Source organism: Chenopodium album, chromosome 8, assembly GCF_948465745.1.
Source record: "Chenopodium album chromosome 8, dcCheAlbu1.1, whole genome shotgun sequence".
In the NCBI taxonomy this organism is placed as follows: domain Eukaryota; kingdom Viridiplantae; phylum Streptophyta; class Magnoliopsida; order Caryophyllales; family Amaranthaceae; genus Chenopodium; species Chenopodium album.
This window is the reverse complement of record NC_137841.1, coordinates 76,432,915-76,444,238: the sequence shown is the minus strand read 5'-3', so window position 1 is coordinate 76,444,238 and position 11,324 is coordinate 76,432,915. Positions and strand designations below refer to the sequence as shown.

General features: G+C 35.5%; 1 protein-coding gene across 2 annotated transcripts; it reads right to left on the bottom strand.

Annotated features, from left to right (window-relative positions):
- Positions 1 to 151: 151 nt before the first annotated feature.
- Positions 152 to 4,630, bottom strand: LOC145642473 (adenine phosphoribosyltransferase 5-like). Of its 2 annotated transcripts, XR_014115686.1 has the most exons (8): positions 4,105 to 4,630; positions 3,834 to 3,944; positions 1,622 to 1,714; positions 1,328 to 1,477; positions 1,141 to 1,199; positions 694 to 767; positions 481 to 592; positions 152 to 449 (listed from the first exon to the last, which is right to left on the bottom strand). XR_014115686.1 is itself a non-coding variant. In XM_081693667.1 (7 exons), the coding sequence occupies exons 1-7, from the start codon at positions 4,193 to 4,195 to the stop codon at positions 541 to 543; spliced, it is 630 nt and encodes a 209-aa protein (XP_081549793.1). In that variant the 5' UTR covers positions 4,196 to 4,629; the 3' UTR covers positions 152 to 540. The 2 variants fall into 2 exon arrangements, 1 of the variants encoding a protein (XP_081549793.1); XM_081693667.1 differs by having other exon boundaries at positions 152 to 592; positions 4,105 to 4,629.
- Between the last annotated feature and the right edge of the window lie 6,694 nt (positions 4,631 to 11,324).

Here is an 11,324-nt window from a genome sequence, read left to right as displayed (position 1 = left end):
CCCATTACCTATCGGTTTTAGGTTTGAACCCCGCTAAATTTGTATATGATCATACTCTTCTCCCCGAAGGCTTATATAAGGCCGACCAAGGATTTATCAATTGTCATACTCAATATGAAATCTATATAACCAGACAAGTGTATCCAGGGGATTGAAAATGTATTCGGACCTGCTGCTTATAATAAAAAATCAATCAACATGATTATCTTGGCCAAGAATTCGAAATTTGGCATTCAAATCATGACCTTAGCACCAGGGTTCAAACAGAAACAACATATTACAGAGCACAAACATTTTAAGTTGGAAGAAGATACAAACATTCTGTTGAATACGGTACATATATCCAACTTGAGTTTGGTCGTCTAGATAGCAATGAAGGGTAAGATTACAATCCTCGATACAAATAATAAACATCAGTGCGTTCCATCCTAGTTTTCATTCCCTTCAACCTTCAATAGCGCTCAATCAGCCGCTGTTTACCATCAAACTGCATGAGATGAAGGAGATCAAAGCTCTGTTTCAAAATCTCCTTGCAGATTTTCAACTTGTTAAAGCAAATTCATCAGCCTCTCTCCGCATGTCCATTTTCGACCTACAATGATCAACATGAAATTCTTATGCAACTTTTGCTAGTTGTGAATAAAATCTTTGGAAGTAAACAAGTAAAATCAATGCGTATTTATGCTTTTTTACCTTAAACGGCAGTCTTCTAGCTGGCGTGGCTCAACAAGAACATAAAGTGGAGTTCCTCTAAGCTTGAACTTCTCCTGCAACATACATTTAGTCAAAATTAGAGCTGAAATGCAAAGAGGTATCAGACCTCGTATACTTGTTCAAGGTGACTATCTCATCAAGTTCTGAGCACAATCTACCAGTTATTTGTCTAACTCAACAGTCCTGGGGAATCAGAAGTCAGAGAGGGGGGAGGGGGGGTAGCCGAGTTTCCGTTATTTGTTGTACAAGAAGATGTAAATCAACCTTGCAATCCTAAATACTTATTATAGTGTTCACAAAATCAATCTATGGTTACCTACATATTCTATCAGGTTGGTTGGTCTAGTAAATAATAACTGAAGATGAGCTCTTTTCAGAAGAGGAAAAAAAAAAAAAAAAGCAGTAGGAAACTTTTAAAGCAATTACCTTGACTTCAGGCAATCCAATTACACAGGCACATTCAACCACTTCAGCGCCAACCCGTTCTATTAATAAACAAACAAGTATAGAGCTTAGCAATTAAGCATGGCCTCAATCAAATGGGCAGAAATACAAAGATTGATGCAAAATAATGAAGAGTGAACCTGAATTTATTAAACGATTATGAACTTACCAAGAAGTCCAATTGCTGCACAAAGTGTACCACCGGTAGCAACTAGATCATCAATTATCAATGCACGCTCACCAGGTTGAACAGCTCCAACATGCATCTCCAAACAGTCAGTTCCGTACTCTAGCTCATATGATTCTGAAATCACTTCCCCTGTCAAGCACATATCGGAAAAAATTCTATCAGAGAAAATAAGTTTCTTGCTCACTTGTGGCCGAAATTTAGGATCTCTAAAGAGGAATAGCGAAGGCTTAAGAAATTTGTATTGTGATCAATCACCAACTGAAATGAACATACCAGGTAGTTTTCTTGGTTTACGCAATGGTACAAACTTTGCTCCAATAGCTAAAGCAATTGGTGGACCAAACATAAATCCTCTTGCTTCAACCCCTACAAATAACGAATTTATATACATGAATTAAGCTTTTTACTCCTGCATTGTCCATGATAAAACTATGAAAACTTGAAATGCACAATCACATATTGTAGTGAGACAAATGATACTCGTGCTAGTTATCACATTTTATGGCAACCTATGTTCTTAAGATCGATATTTGATCTCATAAGAGCACAATTTTCTATTACTAAAAAAAAACACAACTTTCAAGAAACGACTAGTTAAAACCTCTAATCAGCTCAACTAGTTGTGTTGGATCCTTAACAATCCGACCTAGGAACAGAAGTGTCCAACACTTGTTCATATACCCACGCCTAGCAAAACAAGCCCAAGAAAGATATTGATGAAAAGCAAATACCACAATATAACAAAAATTCTCCACTTGGGATTATAGGTCAACTTCCAACTAAGACGTATACAGTACATAAGGAATTGAAATTCACCATCAACATGTACAAAAGCCATGCTAAACGTCTCTACACACTTAGAGCCTTAGAAGTCCATGACTTACACACCAAACGAACATAAATACACCAAGCCACGCTTGGAATGGCCATTATTCACTTTCGGGAAATATGTTTCACACCATACACGGTCTTTAACCTCAAAACAGTAAACAAGACACGAAAAAAGAACAAGAACAAGCAGACTCAAACATCGTTCTGTAGCCCCTCACAGTACAAGAGTCGTAATAGAGGCAGTTAGTATGTAACCCATGATGTCTTGGCCTCTTTAAGGAAAATTAAATAGAAAAGAAAAGCATTGTGCCCTAACAATGAAAAAGTTCCAAGGATGAATTGAGGTTTGGTGTCTCACATATGGACCCATAACATAAACGTTAAAAAGGACTATAACTAATTATCAAAACTTTGTTGTTTTCTGTTTGATCCACGGCAAAGCCATAAAAGAAGAAGAGGGGGTGGGGAACTAATATGACCGGAGTAGGCCACAGGGAGACTTCAAATCTACTTATAATGTCACATCTTGAGATACAACAAGACGTCGAGTATATACTTCCTCAACTCCATAATACTCCGTAACAAATATAAATTATTATTACGACGTAACAATCAAATATTATTACAATTACAACAACATATATGTTTCTTGTACGATGGGAATTAAATCTCATTTATGTATCAATGTATCTTTTATCTTAGGTTAATTTGTAAATGGGTGGAGTATGCTTATGTAGGCATCCATTTAAAAACTAATCATTGGTAATACTTAAATGATAAGGGCAAGCATTAAAATATATCAACAAGAAGAAAAAACAGCTTCCCTTGTAATAATTAAATGGACTAATTATATTCTTTTGATAAAAGAAGTGATTAAATTACTAACTCGGATTCATAATCCTGATTAATACATATAAAATTGGATACTTTAGTCACTTTTATTCACCTCTTTTGTTAAAAATGCATTAAAAATTGTCTAAAAAGGAGATTAAGGATTACCTAAAACCACTATAATTGCGGTCCCAACCAATAATAAAATGACAAATCAGTGTTGGTAGATAACATGAGTTGGCATTATTCATTGTTAAGATTAAATTTTAGAGATATTAATATGTTAAGGATAACCATTGAAGGTAAAGCTAATTCCTTGTACTAAAAATTGCATGTAAATAAACAAATGGTCAATGACGCATTGACCCTAAAGGTTAGCGACCCTCACATTATGATTAATATGTGTCGTATTGTCTCTCACAAACGTTAGTAACTCTTAGGACCGACCAAACATTTTCCGTACAATATACACCATAACAATATATGCATGCCCTGCCTTGCCCTTTTAGTGCAACCTTTAGGATCGACCAAACATTTTTCGTAAATTAAAAACACAAATTTAAAAGACACATGATACAAATAAATATATGGGGAAATAAAACATCTAAAATTGGACAAATTATCATCAAAATTTTACAAATTTCAACAGAAAATTCAACAAAAAAAATTAAAAAAAGATATTGACACAAAAACACTTAATAAATACTGTAGTAAAAATGAAAATTACATGAAATAAAATCGAAAGGGAAAAAAATGAAAATTCTCATACATGAGAATGTAAAGAGCCAAAAATAATAAATAAAAAAGAAGAGAGAGAAAATACCAGCAACAACAGAGATATTCATGTCTCTGTATCTGTCAACAAATATATCAATAGTATGTTTGAAGGCTTCTGGGTCCAATAATAATGTTGTTATATCTTGGAACATTATACCTAACAAATTCAACCACCATTTAAATAATTAATTATATTTTACTGTACTGATTACCCAGAAAATTAAATTAAAAACCCAGAAATTTCATAAAAATAATCAAAACAAAAAAGAAGATAAAACAAATAAAAAATTATAAAAAAAATAAATAAAAAAAAAAACCTGGTTTAGGAAAATGGGGAACAACCCTAATGGCTTCAGAAATAGCTTGAAGCCTTGGATCTCCTTTCAACCCATTCTCAGCAGCAAACATATTTTCTTTCTCTCTCTTTCTATAACTTTCTCTCTCTAAAAAAATTTCAAAAATGGAAGTAGAATTTTAAAGTGTAGAAGTAAATTTAGGTCAAAATTGAAGATGGGTATTTCTGGGAAATAGTTATTTTGCACAGTTTCTCTCTCCAAATTTGTTAGGAGGTTCACTTTCTCTCTCTAAAATCAGAGTATTTTCTTTTCTTGTGGTTGGGTGAAGCAGAGTATGGTAGTAGAGTGGCAGTAAACAGAGTAGAGTAGAGTGAGTAAATAGTGAGTTGTTGCAGGAGATTTTAGTTTAGTTTTAGTTTTAGTTTTTTCCCTCCTAAAAATGAAATGGGTTGTTTGTAGTTTGTTGTTGTTGTTGTTGTGTATTTTTAATAAATTTATGAAAGAGTTTTAATTCTCTCTCTAAATCTGTGGGTTGATATGAGAGAGAAAGAGAGGAAGTGTTGGGGTTTAAATAAGCAGTTGGTGTGGTGTGTATATTTTATTGGGAGTGTGGTGTGGTGTGGTGTGGTGTGGTGTGTTGGTTAAAACCAATGTACTAGTCTAGTCTTTACTCACTGCTCTAGGCTTAAAGAATAAAGATACACTACTTGTTTGTTGGGAAGGCTTCATCTACCTTTTTTACTATCAACTTTTACCCCCCAACAGCACAACATGTCAACATGCAATTAAAAAACAACTTTCTTTGGTAACTTGACCCATTCAGGTAGAAGTGATCAACTATGGTCCGGTCTGATTTAATTCAAAAATAGTGCGGGTTTAACCATACTTAAAAATGTATTTTTGTAAAAAAAATTCAAACTTAGCCCGAAAAATCTCAAAAAACTCATTTTGGCCCAATAAGCCTGCTATTTTTCCCGGTTTAGACACGAGATATGATATTAAGGTCGAGTTAGACCAAGTCCAAATTTTTTATCAACTCTACATTGAGGTTTTCGTTACTCCAATCCCTTTGTCTTGGATTAAACTCAATATTATTGTATAACTTTTTCGGTTTTAGAATAATTGATGCAATATCAATGTATAACAATACATTGCTTAAAAATCTATGGTCAAAATTAGTATTTTTTTTTTTTTTTTTTTTTTTTGGTGTTCCATCCGGTTCACCCTTTGGGCTAATCCGGATTCGGGGATCAGTTTTGGGTGGTTAGGTTCCAGTTCCCTCCCGAATAAATTAGTATGTAAATAGTGAATAAAAGTCAAACATGTTAATTAAATTATGTAGGGACGGGTGAAACACGAAAAAAAGAACACTGAAAGGTAAAATCTGAATAGGAGATTATAGTTAGAGAAGGAAACAAATAATCAATGTAAGTGGGGTTGGTGAGAGGAAAAAAAAAATAGAAAGTGCTATTGGATTTGGTGGGAGGTATTGAAATAAACTAGAGTAGTGAGTTTTCACTTACTAAAAAAAGTTGTGCAATTCATTAAATACGAGTGAATAAGGGCATGTTCACCTCAGTTTAATTTCAGTTCAGCTTCAGTCAGTCCAGTTTAGTTCAGCTCCTAATTTCCTTCTTTCATAAAATATTCAGTTCGGTTCAGTTTAGTTCATTTTAACTCCAATCAGTTCATTTCAGTTCAATAAATGTAAACAAGCCCTGTGACAAGTGTTGTAATTATTATGAAACATTTGAGTATTGCAAGTATTATTTTTATTTTGCATGGTTGGAATTGATGGAGGCAAAGTTGGTGGGACAAAAACCATGTTTAGCTCATCATTTTTTTATTTGATTTGTTTTTTTTAAAAGGATTTTATTTGATTTGTTTTTGTTTTGAATCAATTTTCTAATTTGAATTAACGTTAACCTTATTTAGTACGTAGTCAATAAGATTCTCAAATCTCAATACACACTATGGAGTACAAATTCTTTGGTGTACAGTGGCAAATTGGATGGTTCCACTTATCCAATTGGACTCCCGGGGGTATTAGGGACCATGGTAAACATTTCGCCAATTTATATTTCCGGGTTGAAAAGGGTCAAAAAATTCCAAAATTAAAGGCTAATATCCATGCTTTTTGAGAAATTTTAGAGGTTTCGAGGCTCAGTTTCGATAAATTTTGAAATTATAGGGGATATATCTGGGGGTCATACAAAGCCGTTTGGAACCGTATATGATCATTATTTGTTGTCATAAATGTTCATGGTAGGGTTGACTTAATCAAATCAGTGCAAGTTGTAAATCGGTAAATTGGTCGTTTAAAGGCAAATTGGATGGTTCCACCCACCCAATTGGACTCCCGGAGGATATTAAGGACCATGGTAAACATGTCGGCAATTTTTATTTCCGAGCGATAAAAAGTCAAAAAATTCCAAAATTAAAGACTAATATCCACACTTTTTGAGAAATTTTAGAGGTTTCGGGGCTCGGTGTCAAAAAGTCTATAAATTCTAGGAGATATATCTCGGGGTCGTATAATGCTGTTTGGAACCATATATGATCATTATTTGTTGTTATAAATGTTCATGGTAAGTTTGAGTTAATGAAATCGGTGCAAGTTGTAAACCGGTAAATTGGTCGTTTAAAGGCAAATTGGATGGTTCCACCCACCCAATTGGAATCCCGGAGGATATTAGGCACTATTAGGGTTGTACAGAGTTTGGTCTAGACCGTAACCAAACCAGACCAAACCGCATTTTAGCGGTTTGGTTTGGTTTACGGTTTGAAAAAATACGGTTTGGTTTCGATTTTTTGGAAAATACGGTTTGCAGTTTGGTTTGGTTTTTCAAAAATTATAAACCAAACCAAACCGTAAACCAGTGAACCGCATTTTTATATTTATATAATATTTATAAAAATCAAAATAGTTATTACATATTTTTAAAAAGAAAAAAAATAATAAAAAACATGAAAAATCATTAGAAGACGGTCAGTAATTCTGTATACTACTATACTCTAAGATCAGTTTAGCTCCGGCAATCATTGATATCGCATAATGTAGACCCTGATGTTTTCAAGTTGCTGCCAATTATTAAAAACTATAATGTAGTATAAATTTTTTTTTTTGGACAAATGTATTATGTTTTTTTCGACTGTTAATTTGTTATGTATTATTTTTATTATGTGTTATTGTGTATTTGTGTTAGCACTTGATTAGTTGGTTGTTATTTTTATTAAAACTTTGTAGTATAATTTAATCCATTTGGGCTAATTATTTGACCTTTATTATAAATTTATTAATATTTGACAATTTTTAGGAAAAAATGTCGTCTCGTCATAAACCGCAAACCAAACCGCACCAAACCGTAAGCGGTTTGGTGCGGTTTGGTTTCAATATTAATATGGTTTGGTTTGGTTTGGTTTGAAAAATTGACCAAACCGTATTTTGCGGTTTGGTTTGGTTTATACTCAAATCGCACCAAACCAGACCATGTTCACCCCTAGGCACTATGGTAAATTAAACATTTCGACGATTTTTATTTCCGGACGAAAAAAAGTAAAAAAAAAATTCCGAAATTGAAGGGTAATATCCACGATGTTTGAGAAATTTTTTAGGTTTCGGGGCTCGGTGTCGAAAAGTCTTAAAATTCTAGGAGATATATCTCGGGGTCATAAAATTCCGTTTAGACTTTAGAACCATATATGATCATTATTTGTTGTCATAAATGTTCATGGTAGGTTTGAGTTAATGAAATCGGTGCAAGTTGTAAACCGGTAAATTGGTCGTTTAGAGGCAAATTGGATGGTTCCACCCACCCAATTGGACTCCCGGAGGATATTAGGGACCATGGTAAACATGTCGGCAATTTTAATTTCCGATTGAAAAAAAGTCAAAAAAAAATTCATAATTAAAAATCCACACTTATTGAGAAATTTTAAAGGTTCCGGGGCTCGGTGTCTAAGAGTCTTGAAATTCTAGGAGATATATCTCGGGGTCATATAATGTTGTTTGGAACCATATAATATCATTATTTGTTGTCATAAATGTTCATTGTAAGCTTGAGTTAATGAAATCGGTGCAAGTTGTAAACCGGTAAATAGGTCATTTAAAGGAAAATTGGATGGTTCCACCCTCCCAATTGGACTCTCGGAGGTTGTTAGGGACCATGGTAAACATTTCGGCAATTTTTATTTTCGGGTTGAAAAAAGTCATAAAAATTCCAAAATTAAAGGCTAATATCCACGCTTTTTGAGAAATTTTAGAGGTTTTTGGGCCTCAGTGTCGATAAGTCTTGAAATTCTAGGGGATATATATGGGGGTCATACAATACCGTTTGGAACCGTATATGATCGTTATTTGTTGTCATAAATGTTCATGGTATGCTTGAGTTAATGAAATCGATGCAAGTTGTAAACCGGTAAATTGGTCGTTTAAAGGCAAATTGGATGGTTCCACTTACCCAATTGGACTCCCGGAGGGTATTAGGGACCATGGTAAACATTTCGCCAGTTTATATTTCTGGGTTGAAAAAAAGTAAAAAAAAATCCAAAATTAAAGGCTAATATCCACGCTTTTTGAGAAATTTTAGAGGTTTCGGGGCTCAGTGTCGATAAGATTTGAAATTCTAGTGGATATATCTGAGGGTCATACAATGCCGTTTGGAACCGTATATGATCATTATATGTTGTCATAAATTTTCATGGTAGGCTCGAGTTAATGAAATCGGTGCAAGTTGTAAACCGGTAAATTGGTCGTTTAAAGGCAAATAGGATGGTTCCACCCACCCAATTGGACTCCCGGAGGGTGTTAGGGACTATGGTAAACATTTCGGCGATTTTTATATTCGGACGAAAAAAAGTAGAAAAAATTCCAAAATTGAAGGCTGTTTGAGAATTTTTTTAGGTTTCGGGGCTAGGTGTTGAAAAGTCTTGAAATTCTAGGAGATATATCTCGGTTGATGAAGTGAAGTGGTTTAATTTGACACCATGTAAAACGCAAGAAAGTGCATGGTGTACGGTGGTGCAAACGAACGCAAGATGATGAAACTCATGAAAGTGGTCAAATGTCGTGTAATGCATTTTTGCAGGGCCTAAAACCTGCTTACACTGCTTTCATTACTTTCCCTTGCTCAATTTGTCATCGAGAAATATGTGGTATGAAATTATTAAAGTGTAGCATATGAAATAATCCAATTGTAAAGACTCAAATTCATGGAATCAAGTATATATGAGTATGACCTAGAGGAAGAAATTCTCTTATGCCGAATTGCTCGTGTATGTGGAGAACAATTGTTCTATATCAAAAGAATGGTAGGAAGGTGACTAATTTGTAAGATACTCGTTCTTGAATTGTCTTATGATTTTTAAGATAAAACCCCATTTGACTTGTACTCCCTCAGTTACATATTACTCGCAACAAAGGGGTATTATTTGTGAGACGTATAAAATATTCCTTTGCCCCGGCCTTCTTACAAAGCAAGCCACCAAACTAATCACTACTCGGTTGTTAGCCACTCTTAGGCTCTTAGCTTCCTCGCACATACTACTACCACCTTAAGTTCTTAACACTATATAACAAAAAAAGTCCCTTGCTAGGGTTCCGCAGCAGTCCCGTCTAGGGCATAGTAGTTGAGTTGAGTTAGTATTTCCTAGTGATTTTCCTCTTAATTCCATCAATTTCTTGATTTGCATTCACCTTTTTACCTTGTTTTTCTCTGGTTTTCGATATGGCTCACGATCTGGTGAAAGAATGGGAGAAATTAAAATTAACTGAAGACGAAGATGCGGTGATAGGGGGTGAGTCCCTCGAGGCTGATTTGGGAGAACAGAATGTGCAATTGAAATTGACTTTGGTAGGGAAATTATGTACAATAAAACCCTATAACTCAGAGGCGATGAAACGAACCCTGCAAACAGTTTGGAGTCTGAAGGAAGGTGTTGCAATTAGGGTCGTGGAAACCAACTTGTTTGTTTTCCAATTTTTCCGTGAGTCTGATAAGGATCGTGATATTGAGGGGTGTCCATGGTTCTTTGACGACAAGATCCTGTTGATGAAAGAACTCCAGGGGGATGAACAACCCTCTGAGATATCGTTTACCCATGCTCCAATGTGGGTTCGATTACTTGACGTCCCTTTCAATAGGCGTAATGCCTCTACGATGTATGCTGTTGGAGAATTTCTTGGTGGTTTTATTGAATCAGATGAAGAAGATCCTTTGGGCTTGAGCGAATTTGTTCGATTAAAGATCAATGTTGATGTTAGGAAACCTTTGCGAAGAGGATTCAAACTAGCCACGGGTGTTAATTCATCAAAGTGGATAGACATGAAATACGAGAGGCTAGCAGATTTTTGTTTCTTCTGTGGGATGCTGGATCACACGGATAGAGACTGTCACTCCAAAGAGCTTGCAAGGGCAGAAGAAGAAGAATTGGTCTTCCAGTACGGTCCATGGTTGCGTGCAACTCCTAAAAAGAAAACAAAGTTCAATATGTTCGAAAGAGAGAAGGAGAAAAAGTGGAAAGAAAATCTGAATGCTTGCTCTTACACCAAAACAAAGAATTTTAATGACCCTGGTGTTATCAAACTTGGTCCTCCAGGGGCTGCTCGACGACTGCTCTTTGGTTCCCCAAAATCCCCTTCTTTGGGTAATGATCAAGATCACATTCAATCTGCCAGACAAGTACGCTTGGTGCCTGAGAAGTCTGAAGGAAGCTCTATAATGGTCTTAAGACCAAAGAGCATAGCCCAAGATAATATTGTTGCACCAACTCAGAACACTAATCTGGTGGATGGGTACTTCGATGAGAGCATGCCTGATCGGGTTCAAGATTTTAACTCAGAAGCTACTGCTGCCAAAATCATCCTTCCTAGCAGCACCTCCCTTGATAACATTACCGAGAGCAATCTTGTGATTTCTGACCTGATGACTAGTAAGGCGGGGGTTGAAGACAAAACAGTAAAAGAAAGAGGGTGGAAGAGAAAGGATAGAGATGCCATCTTGCGAAGCAAGGAAATCCCTGCTGGGACACAATGTGCACTATCTTCAAGCAGCCGTAAAAGAAGTGTTGAAGTGAACGAACCAAGCAGTGAGAAGGTGAAGAAAGTGAAGCTAGTTGACTCTTTGTCCGGAGACGGAATAAATCAAGTAGAGGGTGTTGGTTGCAACCAACCCCTCGAAAAGCCATGAATACTTTATGCTGGAATGTTCGAGGACTTGGCAACCCTCGAGCAGTTGGTGCAC